At 40.8% G+C, this 20,867-nt stretch overlaps 1 protein-coding gene across 1 annotated transcript in view; it reads left to right on the top strand.

The window, feature by feature from the left end:
- SPTLC2 (serine palmitoyltransferase long chain base subunit 2) overlaps positions 1 to 20,867 on the top strand; it is a 100,400-nt gene that overhangs the window by 71,131 nt on the left and 8,402 nt on the right. The window contains exons 10-11 of the mRNA XM_061429580.1: positions 14,609 to 14,744; positions 16,661 to 16,790. Of these exons, the coding sequence (XP_061285564.1) occupies positions 14,609 to 14,744; positions 16,661 to 16,790 (266 nt within the window). The remainder of the gene's footprint in view (positions 1 to 14,608; positions 14,745 to 16,660; positions 16,791 to 20,867) is intronic.

The raw sequence follows: 20,867 nt of genomic DNA, 5'->3' as shown, positions 1-20,867 counted from the left end.
TCAAGTGCCGTCAGTCTCAAGATCCGGGAAGAGCTGGCGCTTCAGTTCAGGTATGAAGGCAGGAAAAATAATAACGTCCCACCTTAGCAGGCAGGCAGCCTGGCAGGTCTTATTTTGTCCTATTTAGGCTTTCAGCTGATTGATTGTGGCTCACTCACACAGGGCAGTCAGCCAACTTAAATGTTACTCATTCACAACACCCTCACAGACACAAACAGAATAATGTTTGATTAAAGATCTGAGGCCCATGGAGCCCAGTCAGAGTGACACATAAGATTAGCCAGCACAGTATTCTTAATTAGTCCACTCTTTTTGAGTACTAAAAAATTTTTTTCTCCCTCCCACCCATTTCCCTCCCCCTCTCCTTAATACTAAAATTTGCCTTTAATGTTTCTCAGCTTCAGTAGAAGTAAATAAGTGAGTAAACTCTTGTCTGAGCTTGTCAGTTTTCCCCCCTTCATATTGGGCTTGGCAGTGAAGACCCAACTTTGGACTCTAAACTCTGATTTCCTTGGAATGTTGACAGTTTTACAACATAAGGTTCAGTTACCTTTATATTTTAGTTTCTGCTCATTAATTGATTTTTAGTTGGTCCCATGCATGATGTTTATATCCTCGTCAGTTTGCTAGAAAGTAGATCATCAGTAACAGCCAAGAACAAACTGATTTTGGAACTTTGTTATGTAATTTTAATTAGTGAAAGTAGGAGACTAACAAGGAAAACTCTGGATGTGAAGTTTATTTGTACAAATAAGAAGATGTGTTTTCATGTTCTGATTTAAGTCCTGATTTTGAAATTCTTTTTTATATATTTTGTTTGAGTCCTCTTGCTGCGTAAGCATATGGAATTTTGGGATCGGTCTGTTAAGGATCGCAAATGTGGAATTTTTAATACCACCTTTTTTTTTTTTTTTTGGCTGCATTGCATGGCTTACAGGAGCTTATTAATAGCTCCCGAACAACGGATTGAACCCAGGCCCACAGCAGTGAAAATGCTGAATCCTAACCACTGGACTGCCAGGGAAATCCCTTTAATACTACATTTAAATATATCTGCCTACTCATTCATTCTTATTTTGTTTATAGAAGCAATACCTGCTCATTTTCAAAAACTCAAACATATATCACATAAAATAAACAGGAATAACCAGTGTCAGTTATTTGGCATATAGTCTGCATTCTTTTACATGGACATATATATACATATAATGCTTCCCTAGTGGCTCAGATGGTAAAGAGTCTGCCTACAGTACGGGAGCCCTGGGTTCTGGGTCAGGAAGATCCCCTGGAGGAGGAAATGGCAACCCAGTCCAGTATTCTTGCCTGGGAAATCCCATAGAGAGAGGAGCCTGGTGGGCTACAGTCCTTGAGGTCAAAAGAGTCAGATACGACTGAGCAACTTAATACCACATATATACATATATACAAATAGTATACATATATACTGCAGAAGGCAATGGCACCCCACTCCAGTACTCTTGCCTGGAAAATCCCATGGACGGAGGAGCCTGGTAGGCTGCAGTCCATGGGGTCGCTAGGAGTCAGACACGACTGAGCGACTTCACTTTCACTTTTCACTTACATGCATTGGAGAAGGACATGGCAACCCACTCCAGTGTTCTTGTCTGGAGAATCCCAGGGATGGCGGAGCCTGGTGGGCTGCCGTCTATGGGGTTGCACAGAGTCGGCCACAACTGAAGTGACTTAGCAGCAGCAGCATACACATATAAAAATAATAATTTTATTAGTGTTATTTTTAGCATAGCATATACACCAAAAGATTAGAGGAGTTTGACTAGTTTGACCACCTAAAAATCAGTGAACAGAGAAAGTCATTTAAGGGAGGGAAGAAAATGAGGATGTTGATTGCCTTTTTAGCAGTTTGGGTGGACAATTTCATTCTAAGGTTATTAGAATTTACTCCATAATTTTGGCAAGAACAAAAATCAGATGAGTTCTGCTAGGATTCAGATGGTGCTTATGAATAACAACACATAAGGAAGTCCGTCCTCAAGGAAATCAGTCCTGAATGTTCATTGGCAGGACTGATGCTGAAGCTGAAACTCCAATACTTTGGACACCTGATGCGAAGAACTGACTCACTAGAAAAGACCCTGATGCTGGGAAAGATTGAGGGCGAGAGGAGAAGGGGACGACAGAGGATGAAATGGTTGGATGGACATGAGTTTGAGTAAACTCTAGGAGTTGGTGATGGACAGGGCGGCCTGGCATGCTGCAGCCCATGAGGTCGCAGAGTCGGACACGACTGAGCGACTGAACTGAACTGAACTGAGGGGCATTTTTGATTGTCATAGACTGGCCTGTGCAGAGGTGCTATTGGCATTTATTGCCAAGAGGCCAGTGGTTCTGAATGTTCTGCAAGGCACTAGACAGCCTTGCAGAATTGGGGAATTCTGCAGCCTTGGGGAACTGTCATGCCCCAAATGCTAATGGCAGTCTTATTGAGAAACACTGGCAGTAGTTGACCAAAATTTTGCACGATGCCCCCCTTTGGAAGATGGTGGATGACAGAAATCTTATAATGGAAATTGGAAAGAATGCAGGATGAGAGGAAGTCTCTGGGCACCATGTCTTCCTGAGAGCAGAGCCAGACAATCGAGGTGATGTGGTATGGACCCCCTGGGCTGAGGTGTTGGAGGCAGTGTGAGTCAGTGACAGATTGCTAAGAGGCAGGTGAGTCTCCAGGGGGTGGGCTGTCAGGGACCAGCAGTAACTTGTAATTAAACATGGTTACTCTGTTCTCCTTTTATATTCCTTTTACCTAATATTTATTAAAAATTTAAAAAAAAATTTATCTTGGAGTATAGTTGATTTACAATGTTGTATTAGTTTCAAGTACACAGCAAAGTGATTTAGTTGTACATAGTGTTTCAAGTGTACAAGCTTTTAAGTTTAATTAGGTCTCATTTGTTAATTTTTGTCTTTATTTTCATTACTCTAGGAGATGGATCCAAAAAGATGCTGCTGTGATTTATGTCAAAGAGTGTTCCGTTTATGTTTTCCTCTAAGAGTTTTACAGTATCCAGGCTTACATTTAGATCTTTAACCCATTTTGAGTTTATTTTTGTGTATAGTGTTAGAAAATGCTCTTATTGCTTTTAAATGTAGCTGTTCAGTTTTCGCAGCACCACTTATTGAAGAGATTGTCTTTTCTCCATTCTATATTCTTGCCTCCTTTTTACAGATTGATTGACCGTAGGTGTGTGGCTCTGTTTCTGGTCTTTCCATCTTGTTCCATTGATCAATGTTTGTCTTTGTGCCAGTACCATACTGTTTTGTTTACCGTAGCTTTATAGTACAGTTTGAAGTCAAGGAGCCTGAGTCCAGGTCCGTTTTTCTTTTTCAGGATTGCTTTAGCTGTTCAGGGGTCTTTTATGTCTCTGTACAAATTTTAAGATATTTTGTTCTATATCTGTAAAAAATGCCCTTTGGTAGTTTGATAGGTTGAATCTGTAGACTTCCTACATAGTATAGTCGTTTTGACAATATTGATTTTTCCAATCCAAGAACATGGTATATCTTTCCATCTGTCATCGATTTCTTTCATCAGCATCTTGGAGTACAGGTCTTCTGTCTCCTTGCTGCTGCTAAGTCACTTCAGTCGTGTCCGACTCTGTGCAACCCCATAGATGGCAGCCCACCAGGCTGCCCCATCCCATCCCTGGGGTTCTCCAGGCAAGAACACTGGAGTGGGTTGCCATTTCCTTCTCCAAGGCGTGAAAGTGAAGTCACTTAGTCGTGTCCGACTCTTAGTGACCCCATGGACTGTAGCCCACCAGGCTCCTCCGTCCATAGGATTTTCCAGACAAGAGTACTGGAGTGGGGTGCCATTGTCTGTCTCCTTAGGTAGGTTTATTCCTAGGTGTTTTGTTCCTAATACTTCCTTTCAGTCAGTCCTGTTAATACAGAAACTAGAGTAGATCAGTGAGTGGTTAAAAATACAGTCTGAAACCAGAAGAATCAGTTCAGATACTGGTTCTTCCACTTGATTTACATAACGTCTCTGGATGTTACTTTAGTTTTTTCAGCTGCAAAATAATTTTTAAAGTTGTTTCTATAAGGAAGAGGTGAGAAAACCTTTTTTCTCTCAGAAGTTATTGATGTGGTGTATGAAGATGCTGTGGTTTAAGTTTTGAGGATAAAAGGAACTTGAATTCATTTTCTTGGCCTGGGCTTACTTTGTCTCTTTTGAAAGTTGTGCTTGCATCTGAGATTTTTCTGCCAAGCCAGCTATTTACAGTTCTTGGAATTAATATGACAGCAATAGTTACCACACACCTAACTCCTCCTTTGCATAACCCCAGAATACTTTCAGCTGAGAGGGAGATGAAGCTGTTGTCCTGATATTGGATTTAGATATTGCACCACTAGTGAAAGAGAGTGCTAAGTTGATTTTTTTTTTCATAATTTTATTTATTTATGGCTATAGGGCTTCCCTTGTGGCTCAGATGGTAAAGAATCTGCCTTCAATGTAGGAGGCCTGGGTTCGATCCTTGGGTTGGGAAGATTCCCTGGAGGAGGACGTGGCAACCCACTCCAGTATTGCCCAGAGAATCCCACAGACAGAGGAGTCCGTGGGGTCGCAAAGAGTCAGACATGACTGAGCAACTAAGCACACACACTTAGGGCTGTGCTGGGTCTTTGTTGCTGTGTGGACTTTTCTCTAGTTGCAACAGCAGGGGCTACTCTCTAGTTGCCGTGTGCGGGCTTCTCATTACAGTGGCTTAGCACAGGCTCTAGAGCACACGGGCTTCAGTAGTTGGAGTTCCCACGCTCTGGATCACAGGTTCAGTAGTTGTGGCTCACCGGCTTGGTTGCTCCACAGCATGTGGGATCTTAGTGGACCAGGAATAGAACCCATATCTCTTGCATTGACAGGCGGATTCTTTACCACTGAACTACCAGGAAAGCCCCCAAGTTTATTTAAATCAATACAAATCAATATGTGCATCCATTCACTTATGGAAGACTACAAAGTAGTGTCTTATCAGGAAGTAAGGCTGGTTAGTAGTTGACTTTGTAACATTTAGACATATAATAACTAAAGCTAAATATAATTTTTCCTTGATTAGAAATTACTTAACTGGCAAAGGGAAACGGAGGAAGCATTTATTCAGCCTGGCACTATGCTTGCTATGTTATGCAGTTTCTTTCCTTTAAAGGGAGTCAGTACTAGAAGCTTCCAAGATTTGGAAATAACCTTTGAAAACAGAGTCTGCATTTGAGTTACCTGGTATTGTAAAGACTTGTTTAAGAAGTCTATAAGATATAAGCTCCAGTTTTAGATATCAGTGGAGACACATGTTTAACGTAGGCAATTTACTCAGGATGACTGAGTTTGTCCTATTTTTTTTTTTTAAGAAAACGGTTTTCAAGAGAAAAACCGCAGGAGTGAAACATGTTCCTTTTCACTCTGGATTACATAGTCCAACCAAAGTGAAATATTTTTTAAAATAACCTTCCAAATAGCAAAAATAAGACCTTGGACAGATGGTAAACTGAAAGATAGATAGTAAAGTTCAATTCTTAGACAAAAAATATTAAAGAGATATTATGTGAAATACCCATAATGTAATGTTTTGGTAGTATAGATTAGAAGGCAATAGGTAGTATTTTTTCATATTTTATCCTGACTTATGTCCCATAACTCCTAATGCTGAAAACTAACTGAAACCATTCTTGGGGCTATATGTTCTGTTTGCTGCTAAGTCACTTCAATCGTGTCCTACTCTGTGCTCCCCCATAGATGGCAGCCCATCAGGCTCCCCCGTCCCTGGGATTCTCCAGGCAAGAACACTGGAGTGGGTTGCCATTGCCTTCTCAAATGCATGAAAGTGGAAAGTGAAAGTGAAGTCACTCAGTTGTGTCTGACCCTCAGTGACCCCATGGACTGCAGCCTGCCGGGCTCCTCCATCCATGGGATTTTCTAGGCAAGAGTACTGGAGTGGGGTGCCATTGCCTTCTCTGCTATGTTCTGTTTGCTGCTGCTGCTGCTAAGTCGCTTCAGTCGTGTCGACTCTGCGACCCCATAGACGGCAGCCCACAAGGCTCCCCCATCCCTGGGATTCTCCAGGCAAGAATACTGGAGTGGGTTGCCATCTCCTTGTTTGGGGGACCCTAAACTGGGAAAACCCTCATCTGCTTTGACATTATGACCTTTAAGAAGAAGTGGGGAAGGGGGAAGAAGTTCTTCAATTTCAGATTCTTCCAACCCATTATAATTAACTGGAAAGTATGAGTCTGAGGAATAGCAGTACTTTTATTTTTCCCAGGAAGGTAGATTATGTCAGCATAACCAGGAAATCTAAGAAGATTAGGAGCTGTGTAATGGGGTATAATGTGACTTAGGGGATCAACTCTGAACACCACTCATTGATGTCCTTTATTTTGGAAGATTTCAGTTAATACTGAAAATGTTATTTTTGAAGTTGCAGACTCAAACTTTGGTTGATTATAAGTTATAGTAAAAAGCTCATCAGCTAAATTGAAAGTTGTATTGCTGTGTAAGCAGGTGTGAAGTGAAAAAAAATATGAAGTGTTAGTCACTCAGTCATGTCCGACTCTTTGAGACCCCATGGACTGTATGTAGCCTGCTAGGTTCCTCTGTCCATGGGATTTCTCCAGGCAGGAATACTGGAATGGGTAGCCATTCCCTTTTCTAGAGGATCTTCCAGAGATTGAACCTGGGTCTCGCACATTGTAGGCAGGTTCTTTGCCATCTGAGCCACCAGGAGGCCTTGTAAGCAGGTTTTAGATACTTGCTATATTTTTTGAAGCCTAAGTTCTGAGTAGTTAGCACTAATGGCCATTGAAGACAAAATGTCTGCTCCCTTTTGTATTCCTTACTTTGTACATTGAGGTTATCTTTTTTGTTTGTTTTTGTTTGTTTGCTTTTTAACCAGTCCTGAGACTTCAGAAAATTTGTAGCTCATAGAACACTGTTCTGATTGATAAACTGTCTGGAAGGGATGTCTGGAATGCAGTTGTACAACTGCAAAATCTGTTTAGCAATAGTTAATAAATGTAACTCTAAATCTAACTCTGTTTTGTAAAAGTGATTTAAGGTTATCAATGTATGAAAGTGAAGTTGCTCAGTCGTGTCCTACTCTTTGCAACCTCGTGGACTGTAGCCCACCAGGCTCCTCCGTCCATGGGATTCTCCAGGCAAGAATACTGAAGTGGGTTGCCATTTCCTTCTCCAGGGTATCTTCCTGACCCAGGGATCGAACCCAGGTCTCCCTCATTTCAGGCGGATGCTTTAACCTCTGAGCCACCTGGGAAGCCCTATCAATGTATGCTGCTGCTACTGCTAAGTCACTTCAGTCGTGGCCGACTCTGTGCAACCCCATAGACGGCAGCCTACCAGGCACCTCCGTCCATGGGATTTTCCAGGCAAGAGTACTGGAGTGGGTGCCATCGCCTTCTCCGCTATCAATGTATAGTGGTTGTCAATACATAGATAGTTGTGATGTTCCTTCTAGTCCATCTTCTCCCTTTTTAGGCTTTCAGTTCAGTTCAGCTCAGTCACTCAGTTGTGTCCGACTCTTTGTGACCCCATGAATCACAGCACGCCAGGCCTCCTTGGCCATCACCAACTCCTGGACTTCACTCAGACTCACGTCCATCAAGTCAGTGATGCCATCCAGCTATCTCATCCTCTGTTGTCCCCTTCTCCTCCTGCCCCCGATCCCTCCCAGCGTCAGAGTCTTTTCCAGTGAGTCAACTCTTCGCATGAGGTGGTCAAAGTACTGGAGTTTCAGCTTCAGCATCATTCCTTCCAAAGAAATCCCAGGGCTGATGTCCTTCAGAATGGACTGGTTGGATCTCCTTGCAGTCCAAGGGACTCTCAAGAGTCTTCTCCAACACCACAGTTCAAAAGCATCAATTCTTTGGTGCTCAGCTTTCTTCACAGTCCAATTCTCACATCCATACACGACCACAGGAAAAACCATAGCGTTGACTAGACGGACCTTTGTTGGCAAAGTAATGTCTCTGCTTTTCAATATGCTATCTAGGTTGGTCGTAACTTTTCTTCCAAGGAGTAAGCATCTTTTAATTTCATGGCTGCAGTCACCATCTGTAGTGATTTTGGAGCCCCCAAAAATAAAGTCTGACACTGTTTCCACTGTTTCCCCATCTATTTATCATAAAGTGATGGGACCGGATGCCATGATCTTCGTTTTCTGAATGTTGAGCTTTAAGCCAACTTTTTCACTCTCCACTTTTACTTTCATCAAGAGGCTTTTGAGTTCCTCTTCACTGTCTGCCATAAGGGTGGTGTCATCTGCATATCTGAGGTTATTGATATTTCTCCCGGCAATCTTGATTCCACCTTGTGTTTCAGTTTCCTTTAAAGAATTAAATCTAATGATGCCGTCACAACCCACTGATCCATCATATTCATTTTACTTCGCTCCTTAGCATAAAATGTATTATAAGAAGTTGAGGAGCTACAATATTAACTACACATACATATTTATTTTCTCTCTCTCTCTCTCTTTCATGCCAAGCTGTAGATTTTTACTGAAAAGATCCTAAAAAGGGCTTCATTCTAACAAATTGCCCAAAAGGACTGCCAACACAGTAAGGTTCATTTGTAAAGTTCAAGAGAATCAGAACAGGGGTTCTCTCTAAATTGCCTTTATGCTTTTTGTCACCCTTAAAAGTAAAGATTTATGTTTGAAAAATAGAGAAGAATGCTGATTTCTTATATTACCATCTGTGTTCTCTCTGAGGCAAAGATCAAGACCTTTTAAGAGTTAGTATTTTTTTTTTTAACAATGCTAACCTTTTTTGTTTAAATTCACATTTGACCCTATACTTGCTATAGCTTTGCAGTGAGAAAACTCTTTAGAAGTGAGCTTGGAGGTTGAACTTAAATACCATGCTTCTTGTATTAATGTTAACTGGTATTTTATATGATGTTTAATTCAAAATGGATAGCTGTGTTGTCTTTAAAATTCAGTATCACCTCATAAGAGATAACCACTTTCCTAATATGTATAACTGCAAAAGTTTACTGATTTGTAAGTAACTTGGCTGCTTTTCCTATTCTTATCTTTGAAATTATTAGGTTGAATCAGAAGAAACTGCCTTTTTAAAGTCAAAAATAGTCAAATATTGGTATCTTCTTGATTCTGCCCAGTAGTTTTTGTTGGATAAACAGACCACTTAATTTCTGGGTTTCTCTGTGACCGCCATTTCTAATTTAGTTCACTTCTTTCTCCAGCGCTGGTCTTGATTCTTCCCCTCAGTCTTTATTCTCTGCTCACCACTGATGATTGCAGTTTGCTGTTGCAGATGAGTTTATTGGAAGTACTACTCTCTGCTTGCCTCATCCTTGCCTGAGTCTGCTTAGGCTCCCTCGCCCGTTCATCCCTGTCCCATTCATTTGCTAGTAAGTGCTATTTAAAAAGTAAGGTACAGATGCATGTGTGCATGCATGCTTATCCACTTCAGTCGTGTCCAACTCTTTGCAGCCCTATGGACTGTAGACCACCAGGCTGTTCTATCCACGGGATTATTCGGGCAAGAATACTAGAGTGGGTTGGCAAGCCCTTCTCCAGGGGGTCTTCCTGACCAAGGGATCAAACCTGCATCTCCTGCATTGCAGGCAGATTCCTTATTGCTGAGCCACCAGGGAAGCCCAAAATACAGATATTGTTACCCAGTAAAGGGATAAATACTTCAGAGTTTGAAACAGACATAATTTCTGGCTGTAGTGTGAAAGCAAAAGCACTGAACTGGAATCATAAAACCTTGATCTTCCTCCTACTGAATGAAAGGCCTTGGAGAAAATAGTTTAACATCTATGGGCCTATTTTGCTGTGTGTAAAGTATAAATACAGTTGACTTGTGTGCAGTGCAGATATGAACTGCCCAGATCCACTTATATGTGGATATTTTTCAATAGTAAATACTACAGTACTACATGGTCCCTAGTTGGTTAAATCTGTGAATTCAGAGACACGTCCAGCTATTGAGTCTTGACTATAAATTATATGTGGATCAATCCCTGTCTTACTAACGGTCAACTCTAGTACATATTTTACCATATCCTCCTAAAGTAAGTTAGAATCAAGTGAAATTGAGCTGTTAGTTGCTAATTATAGTAATTCTTTCCTTATTTGGGCATGACTAAGATGCTTAAATATATATTTAGGAGGTAAATTTTTATTGAAGTATAGTTGATTAACATTGTTTTAGTTTCAGATTATAGCATGGTGATTCATTATTTTTGCAGTTATATTCTATTGTAAGTTATTACAAGATAATGAGTATAATTCTCTTGTTGTTCGGTCCCTCAGTCATGTCCAACTCTTTGCAACCCCATAGACTGCAGCACACCAGACTTCCCTGTCCTTCACTGTTTCCTGAAGTTTGCTCAAACTCGTGTCCATTGAGTCGATGATGCCATCTCATCCTCTGTCATCCCCCTTTCCTCCTGCCTTCAGTCTTTCCCAGCATCAGGGTCTTTTCCAATGAGTCAGCTCTTAGCATCAGGTAGCCAAAGTATTGGAACTTTAGCTTCAACATCAGTCCTTCCGATAAATATTCTTTCTGGGTTGATTTCCTTTAGGATTGACTGGTTTGATCTCCTTGCTGTCCATGGGACTCTAAATAGTCTTCTCTAGCACCACAGTTCGAAAGCATCAGTTCTTTGGCACTCAGCCTTCTCTGTGGTCCAACTCTCACATCCATACATGACTACTGGAAAAACCAGAGCTTTGACTGTACGGGGAGCTCTGTCCGCCAAGTGATGTCTGCTTTTTAATACACTGTGAAGATTTGTCCTAGCTTTTCTTTGCAAGAGCAAGTGTCTTTTAATACAGCAAATTCTCTTGCTTATCTATTTTATATCTAGTAGTTTATATCTGTTAATCCCATAGTTTTAATTTGTTCCTCTCCCCTTTGGTAACTGTAAGTTTGCTTTCTAAGTCTGTTACCATTTTGTAAATAAGTTCATATGTATCACTTTTTTAGATTCTACATGTAAGTGATACCATATAATGTTTGTCTTTCTCTGATTTACTTCACTTAGTATGATAATCTCTAGGTCTATCCATGTTGCTGCAGATATCATCATTTCATTTTTTTTATAGCTGAGTCATTTTCCATTGGGTGTGAGTGTGTGTGTGTGTGTGTGTGTATGTATCTCACATCTTCATCCATTCATTTCTCAATGGACTATTATGTTACTTCCATGTCTTAGCTATTGTAAATTAGTGCTACTATGAATATCAGAGTGCATATCTTTTCAAATTAGACTTTTCATCTTTTCCAGATATATGCCCATATAAGTGATATCACATAATATTTGTGTCTCTCTGACTTGTTTCACTAAGCATAATATTCTCTAGGTCCATCCTGGTTGCCACAAATGGCATTATTTCATTCTTTTTGTGACTGAGTGATATTCCATTGTGTGGGTTCATACATATATATTCCACGTCTTCTTAATTCAGTCATCTGTGGATGGACACTTGGGTTACTTCCGTGTCTTGGCTGTTGTAAATAGTGCTGATTCGAACATTGGGTGCATATATTGTTTCGAATTAGTCTCTCCTTTTTTTCCAGATTGCCAGGAGTGGGATAGTCAGATGATATGGTAGTTATATTTTTACTTTTTTAAGGAACCTCCATGCTTTGCCTGGTGGCTGAGTCACTTTACGTTCCCACCAGCAGTGTACAGGGTTCCCTTTTATCCACATCCTCTATTTAGGAGAGAATTCTTTTAAATCTGAACTTTATAACTGCCAAAATGAAAGTTGGTAATCTCAACTCTGATGTTCATTAACGTGTAAATAGGTAAACAAATTGTGGTGTATCTTTGGTAAGGAATACTATTCTGCAATAATAAGGGTATATAAGTTGAGAATTTTAACTGCCTGTTCCCAGTATCTTCTAGTTATGCATGTGGGTGTTAATTTAGATGTATTTTCTTCTGGGACTCTTCTTGTCAGGGAACAGATGACAGTGAATGGCGAGACTGAACTGTCTACTTCCTTTCATTACAGAAAACATGCTTAGAATGATATAGCAATAAGTGGAAGTGGTGAGGTCTAAATCTCTTGGCATTTCTTCTTTTCCTTGATAACTTTTCTAACAGAAGGTAATTTGTGGTAAGAAAAAGGTAGCAAGTTGTAAAATAATACAGGAAAAATTAATGTATATGGAACTTAGCAAATTTGTCAGTTTCTTTAAAAATCTTTAATAGGATATCATTTATATACAGTAAAATTCACTAAAGTGTAATTCCATGAGTTTTAACAAATGTATGCGGTCATGTAACCATACCGTAAAGTACAGAATATTTTCATCACCCCTGAAAAGACCCCTCATAGCCCTCTTCCGTCAATCATCTCTCCATCCCCTGGCAACCACTCATCTGTTCTATCACTATAATTATGTCTTTTTAAGAATTTCCTATAATTGGATTCATAAGAGTGTAATCTTTTGTGTCTAGCTTATTTCATTTAACATAATACTCTGCAACTCATAATCATTTTTGTATTTTTCAGTTATTTTTATCTCTCTTCATCACGTTTCCTCTGTTTTTCTGAATGGATGGAGCATTTTTATAATAGCATTTTTCATCCTTGTCTGCTAATACTCTGTCATTTCTGCTCTGTTTCTCTTGATTGACCTTTCTCCTAGTTGCTGGGTCATATTGTCCTGTTTTTTGAATGCCTAAATTCTTTTACTACACATCATGACCTTGTGAATTTCACATTATTAGGGACTGCATTTTGTTATATTCATTTATGTAATAATGTTGGACTTTGTTCTTGGAATCAATTGGATCCTCTCAGGACTTGCTGTTGAGGAGTGTTTGGGTGGGCCAGAGCAGCTTTTAGTCTAGGGCTAGTTTAGCTCCACTACCGGTGTGATTCTAAGGTCTTTCCATTCCAGTTGGTGAAAGTAGAAATTGTTCCCCGCTCCGTAGGAGTGCTGGGAATTGCTTAATCTGCTGCTTTCTGGTGGCTCTCCCCGGACTCTCATGGTTTCTTCTCCTGTGTGTGCAGCTCAGCCCTTTGCCAGAGGCTCTTCTGCAGGCCCAAGAGCTCTCTTGGTGCACTTTCCTCCTCTCCTTTTGTGCTGCCCAGTAAATTCTAGCCACCTTAGCTTCCCCAACTTCAAAATCTGTTGTCTTCAGCGGACAAGACTAGGTCCCTGCTTCCGGAGCAGCCTGGGAGCTGTCTCTAGGTGGTATGGAGGCAGTTGCAAGACTCACTTCTGGTTTCCTTCCTCTCCAGGAGGACAGTTGTGCACTGCCTGTGGCCCAGTGTCTGAAAACCATTCTTTAATATACCCTGTCCAGCTTTCTGTTGTTTACAAGCGGTTCAGTAAATCCAGTTACAAGAAGTACAGTAAATCCAGTTCTGGTACTCTTATCACAGCTGGAACTGGAAGTCTCTTACTCTAAATGTAGAGTAAGCGTGTGTGGGTATTTCTAGGGGAAAGTTAGAGTATGTTGCTCATCAGTTATCAACATAAATGTAACATACTTTAATGTCTGCTTTAATATTTGTAAGATGTATGTCATAACTTAAGTGATGTTCTTCAGTGTTCACACTAATCTAATCTACGCTTGTGTTAGCTTCTCTGGTCAACTTAAAATTATTTACATAAAGAATATTAATTTGGGGTTATTTGTAGCAAACTTACCTAGAGTAGTCTCCACATCAGTGATGGATATGTTAGTGTTTTGAGTCTAAGAACATTTGTTAATCATCTGTATTTCCAGTTGATTGATTTATCTTTGAGCTGTATGATTATATTTTTAAAAATATGAATCTGCTGGATTTCTCATATATGTGAAAAAATGACCACAACCTTCCTTATTTGTGAGCAGATTTTGAAAACTGTTGAACAGTTCTTAGCCCTTACAAGCTGATTTTTTGAGTTTGTGTCTTGCTCTCTATAACAGAACAATTGTTTTGGGACATCTGTTCATAGATCGACGTCCCATAAAGTCAAAACCAGGTCAGATATCTAGTCAGCAGTTCGAAAAATGTATGCCTTAATCCATTTGTGTTTAGGAAAGATGAACGAAGTAGGGTTAAAAATATGATTTTTACATTACACGGGTATGCTGCTGCTGTTTGATAGGAGTTTTAGGAAACTCTCTGATCTTATATGTAAAATCATTTTGCAGCAAGGTTTTTGGAATAAATATTGAAGTTGAGAGACCTTAATTCTAGTCAGCTGTGCCACTTATTATCATATGACTGTAAGCCAGGCACAACCTTGTAAGTCTCCTAATATAAATATATGTATTTATATATTATATATTGTATAAATATTTATATAAACGAACTGGTAGTAAGTGTCTTACCTACTGTGAAGGGTGGCAGGGTGTTAAAGGAGGCGGCACCAGTGCACCTGTTTGAGGACGCCTGTGTGCCACTGGCAGTAGTGGGAATACTACTCCTTAAACTTCATTTTGTACATTACCATGAAATCTACATACACTCAGCACTTACCATGACAGAATTTACCAAAGCAAGATATCTTTGTGTCTTTTTATATTCCATACAGTTTACTGTGCAAAAATTATTTTGTTTCCCTCCCCATGATTTTCCAGGCAAAGAGTGTATTCAGCAGTTAGCCGAAAACGTCAGGTATTTCAGGAGACGTCTGAAAAGCATGGGCTTCATCATCTATGGAAATGAAGATTCTCCAGTGGTGCCTCTGATGCTCTACATGCCAGCCAAAATTGGGTACTTTTTTTTTTTTTTTTGGTTGTGTGCGTAGGCTTTCTGATTGTGATCCATGGGCTTTTCACCACAGTGGCTCCTCTTGTTGCAGAGCAAGGGCTCTAGAGTATGCAGGCTTCAGCAATTGTGGCACATGGGCTCCGTGGTTTTGGCTCACAGGCTCCAGAGCTCAGGCTCTATAGTTGGGTTGCATGGGCTTTACTTGGCTCCGCTGCATGTGGGATCTTCCTAGACCAGGGATCAAACCCATGTCCCCTGTATTGGCAGGTGGATTCTTAACCATTAAGTCTCCAAAATTGGATACCTTTTTGCAGATGACAGATCAGCCTCTTATTAGACTTAAGATCTCCCATGATGTGAGACCAGGGTTGTATGTTCTGTTAGGTAAAATTGTCTCGGTCACATTATGTTAACCTTCATTTGCTAGATGTGCCATTGAGTAAACAATGGATTACAGTTTGTAAAATGCGTTAACTTGTTAGTCTTTCATTAAACAAACATTTGAGTTAAGTGTACTCTTCTACGGGGTTAAGATAGGTCAGTTAATAAACCACAGAAATAGAAATCCCTGTCCTTGTGGAGTTTATGCTCTACTGGGGCACGAGTCAGACAAACAATAAATAAGGAAATTTGTAATATGTATGTTAGAAGGTTTTAAGTGCCATGGGAGAAAACAGAGTAGGATAGGGGGTGAGAGAGAGTGCCTAGTGGGTGGGCAGATTACAGAATTAAATGGGATGGTCACCCCTGGGTGGGCCTCAGTGGGAAGGGAAGATGATATACAAGCTGGAACTCATAGCTGAGCAAGTTAGCCACTTGGAGAATGAAGCTTCTGTCCAAAGGCCATAATATGGGAACATATTCCTTCCACTGCTAGCCAGTGGAAGACTAGCAGGAGGTGAGGGGCTGAAGTGCAGTGCCCAAGGCAGGGCAGTGAGCCATGAGGTCAGCCGTGTAATTGCACAGTTACCAGATGTGCGCAGTGTACCAGCCCCTTTGGCTTGTGCAAGGCATATATAATGGAAATCTTTGCCCTGAAATAGCTTCGGTGTATTTGAGAAGCACAGATGTATAACAAAACCAAAATATATTTGAAAAGCCGATATGAAGTGGATAAAGGAGTCATCTGCTTAGTCAGTAAAAAGGGCACATCTTTTCAGAGTTGAGAGTTTGGGTCTTAAATATAAATTCAAATAAGGATCATTTCTCAGGTTTAAGTGAACTCAGCAGAGAAGCAAGTTTTTTCTTCACCTTTGAATATCCAGTGCCCACCATAGCTCCTGGCACTCAGCAAATGTTTATTAAAATGAATTATTATAGGAGGGGAAATTAAATCAGGGAACCTGGGAGTATGGTGGTCCAGGTGGTCATCTGAAGATGGGATGAGCTGGCCTCACACACACCCAGGAAACCCTGAATGCCAGTGGCAGCTCAACACCTAAATCAATCCAGAAAATGCATGGTCTGGAAGGCTAATGCTTGGTCTTTCTACCAGCAGAAAAACGTCCATATTATAGCAGATCCTCCACATCCTTAGTCTTAAAAAATTTTTTATACTGCCAAGCCTAACATTTCAAGGACCAGGCTTAAACTCAAGTTCATTTTGAAACCTCTGAACCACTGTTACATATCAGGGACACCTTAAAGCTACCACTGCAAATTACTTTGACAAGCCTTATTAAAAATTGGTCTCTGCCAACACTTATCCTTTCACCTTTCTGTGAAACCTTTTGGGAGAAGACCACTTTAGGATTGAATGGAGTCTTTTTGTAAACTGTCAGCTTTAACTTTCACAGAAGTTAGAAGAAATTCCTAATAGAAATCTCTAGTGCCTTTAAGAGTTTAAATCACTCAGGACGGCAAGACCTTTGTACTGTGTGCTTTATTATTCTTCCTAGTTTCTTGTTTTCCCTTTGCAGCGCCTTTGGACGGGAGATGCTGAAGCGAAATATTGGTGTAGTTGTGGTAGGATTTCCTGCTACCCCAATCATTGAGTCCAGAGCCAGATTTTGCCTGTCTGCAGCTCATACCAGAGAAACGCTTGATACTGTAAGTAGACACTTTCACTTTGATATGCTGCTGCTGCTAAGTCGCATCACTCGTGGCCGACTCTGTGCGACCCCATAGACGGCAGCCCACCAAGCTCCTCCATCCCTGGGATTCTCCAGGCAAGAACACTGGAGTGGGTTGCTATTTCCTTCTGCAATGCATGAAAGTGAAAAGTGAAGTCGCTCAGTCGTGTCTGACTCTCAGGGACCCCATGGACTGCAGCCTACCAGGCTCCTCCGTCCATAGGATTTTCCAGACAAGAGTACTGGTTTGCCAGTGCCTTCTCCGTCACTTTGATATAAATATACCTTATACTAAGAAGGCCTGTGTATCAGGTGAAATCAATCATCTGTTGGTCCTCATGGTCATTGAGCACCTGAGATAGTCACTGGTAGACGAGGGAGCACACAGTGCTGTTTAATACATGGCTGTTAACAAAAAATTGCAGAACTGTTAGCATCACCCACCAGATCCTGTGTGATCAGGGCTCTTGGGAAATTTCTGGCTTCATCTTGTTCCACTCTCTCCTTCATTATAGTCTCTACAACTCTTTATTCTCTTTCTATTCTAGCTTTCTCTTGCAAGCTTTCCCACCTGTTTTTCTGTGTGTGGAAGTTTCTCTCTTGATCCTTCTCTCCCCTTTGTCTGGCTGACTGTTATTCATTTATCACATCTCCACATAGACTTACTCAAGGGTTTTTCCAAACCCTCTTGCTAGATGTTTCTGAAAATCCTAAGACTCTTGCCTAGAAAATTCTTTACACCTGTAGTTATTTAATGGCAGTCTTTTCCATTAGGTAAGTCTTAAGCAGGAACTAAGTCTATGTTTTTCATTCTGTGTGCCAAGCATATAATAGGAACTCATAATTATTACTGACTATAAAAATTTATGGTCTCTTAATATGTTCTCGTCTCTTGGTATTTCTTTAATATGCTATTACCTCACACGTAAGACTTCAGACTTTTTAAAGCTTTAAGGTGTTCCTATGTTGGGTGCATTTAGTTCATTTCAGTTTAGTTCAGTCGCTCAGTCATGTCCAACTCTCTGCGACCCCATGGACTGCAGCATGCCAGGCCTCCCTGTCCATCACCAACTCCAAGAGTCTACTCAAACTCATGTCCATTGAGTCGATGATGCCATCCATTGATCTCATCCTCTGTCATCACCTTCTCCTCCCACCTTCAATCTTTGCCAGCATTACAGTGTTTTCCAGTGAGTCACTTCTTTGCATCAGGTGGCTGAAGTATTGGAGTTTCAACTTCAACATCAGTCCTTCCAATGAATATTCAGGACTGATCTCCTTTGGGATGGACTGGTTGGATCTCTTTGCAGTCCAAGGGACTCTCAAGAGTCTTCTCCAACACCACAGTTCAAAAGCATTAATTCTTCAGCACTCAGCTTTCTTTATAGCCCAACTCTCACATCCATACATGGCTATTGGAAAAACCATAGCTTTGACTAGACAGACCTTTACTGGCAATGTCTCTGCTTTTAAATGCGCTATCTAGGTTGGTCATAACTTTTCTTCCAAGGAGGAAGCGTCTTTTAATTTCATGGCTGCAGTCACCATCTGCAGTGATTTTGGAGCCCAAACAGTCTGTCACTGTTTCCATTGTTTCCCCATCTATTTCCCATAAAGTGATGGGACCAGATGCCATGATCTTAGTTTTCTGAATGTTGAGCTTTAAGCCAACTTTTTCACTCTCCTCTTTCACTTTCATCAAGAGGCTCTTTAGTTCTTCTTTGTTTTCTGTCATTAAAGTGGTGTCATCTGCATATCTGAGGGTATTGATATTTCTCCTGGCAATCTTGATCCCAGCTTGTGCTTCATTCAGCCCAGCATTTCTCATGATGTACTCTGCATATAAGTTAAATAAGCGGGGTGACAATATACAGCCTTGACGTACTCCTTTCCCGACTTGGAACTAACTGTTGCTTCCTGACCTGCATACAGATTTCTCAAGGGGCAGGTCAGGTGGTCTGGTATTCCCATCTCTTTAAGAATTTTCCATAGTTTGTTGAGATCCACACAGTCAAAGCATTACATCTTCCTTGGGTTTATGCTGTATGGGACTCTGCACTTTCTGGACTTGGGTGGCTGTTTCCTTTCCTATGTTAGGGAAGTTTTCTGCTACTATCTCCCTATATTTTCTTAGGCCCTTTCTCTCTCTCTTCTTCCTCTGGGACTCCTATCATGTGAATGTTGGTGTGTTTAATGTTGTCCTAAAGGTCTCTAAAACTGTCCTCATTTCTTTTAACTCTTTTTTCCTTATTCTTTTCCACTCCAGTGATTTCCACCATTTTATCTTCAAGTCACTTATCTGTTCTTCTTATTCATTTATTCTGTTGATTCCTTCTAGTAGAATCACTAATAATAAAAATATTCCTTCTATTTTTCATTTCAGTTATTGTGCTGTTGAACTCTGTTGTTTATATTTTCTAGCTCTTTATTATACATTTCTTGTACCTTCTTGGTCTGTGCCTCCATTTTTTATTTTTCCTGAGATCTTGGGTCATCTTTATTATCATTACTGTGAATACTTTTTCAGGTAGATTTCCTGTCTCCACTTCACTGATTTGTCTTCTAGGGTTTTATCTTAATCCTTTGTCTGGAACATATTCCTCTGCTGTCTCACTTTGTCTTAACTTTCTGTGTTTGCAGTCTCCATTACGCAGGCTGCAGGGTTGAAGTTCCTCGTCCTTCTGGTATCTGGCCCCTGGTGGCTGAGGCTGGTCTAGAGGCTTGTGCAGGCTTCCTGGTGGGAGGGATTGGTGCCTGCCCACTGGTGGGTAGAGCTGGGTCTTGTCCCTCTAGTGAGCAGGGCCATATCAGGGAGATTGTTTAGAGACAGCTGTGGGCTCAGGAAGTCTTTAGGCAGCCTATCTGGTGATGAGTGGGCCTGTGTTCCTGCTGTGTTGGTTGTTTGGGCTGCCGCATCCAAGCACTGGGTGCCTACAGGCTGTTAGGTGGGGCCAGGTCTTGGTGTCAAAGTAGCAGTCTCCAGACTCTAATGAGTATTCCCCCATACCTCCACCACCAATGTGAGCCACAGCCACCCCTGCCTTCCCTTGGGGACCCTTCCAAGACCAGCATGTAGGTCTGGCCCAGGCTTCTGTGGAGTCACGGCTTTTCCCCAGGGTCCTGGTGCATACAAGACGTTGTGTGCATCTTCCAAAATGGAGTTTCTGTTTCCCCCAGTCCTGTGGAGGACTGTAATCAAGCCCCACTGGCCTTCAAAGCCAGATGCTGCTCCTCCCATTGCCAGACCCCCCACCCCAAGCTGGGGTGCCTGGCACGGGGCTCAGAACTCTCCTTCCTATAGGAGAAACTCTGCAATGTAATTATTTTCCAGGCAGTGAGTTGCCCACCCATTGGGTGTGAGATTTGATTGTATTGCGAATGTGCCCGTCCTGCCATCTTGTTGTGGCTCCTTTGTCTTTGGATGTAGAATATCTTTTATGATAGGTTCCAGTCTTTTTTGTCAGTGGTTGTTCAGCAGGGGGTTGTGATTTAGAGAGAGGATGAACTCAAGTCCTTCTACTCCACTGTCTTGTCTCCAGCCTCTTTAAGATTTCAGACTTCTAAAAAACACAAAAGGATTTCAAACTTTAAATAAATACTACTTTCTAAGAGTTTATAGAGCTCTAGAACATATTTGCATAAAATTGGTTGATAGAAAAAAAAGTTAGGTGATAGAAATATCAGAATATTAATTCATGGGAGAGCTACTAATCTTAATATTATGAATGCATGTTTTAAAAAGCTTAATTTTAGAAACAGCTTAATTGACATTTTAATTTTCTTAACTGCTAAAGATTTTGATTTTTTTGTCCCTATTTCTTCATAGCAAATCTTCTACAAATATGGTATATTCTTAATCATCTGACACTGAAATGGGATTCAATTTATTGATATTATATCTTTGTTTTTCTTCTTCTTTATTTTTTTTGAGATTTTTCCGATAGATTTTCCCTTTACTCAAAAATCTTACTGATGAATTTCTTCTTTCATTATTTTTTAACCCAATGATACCAGCTTCTCTTCCATCCTGTTTGGCTATTTAAGAGTTTCAACA

Source organism: Bos javanicus, chromosome 10 (genome assembly GCF_032452875.1).
Source record: "Bos javanicus breed banteng chromosome 10, ARS-OSU_banteng_1.0, whole genome shotgun sequence".
Classification (NCBI taxonomy): domain Eukaryota; kingdom Metazoa; phylum Chordata; class Mammalia; order Artiodactyla; family Bovidae; genus Bos; species Bos javanicus.
This window is presented reverse-complemented; position numbering and strand designations above follow the sequence as displayed.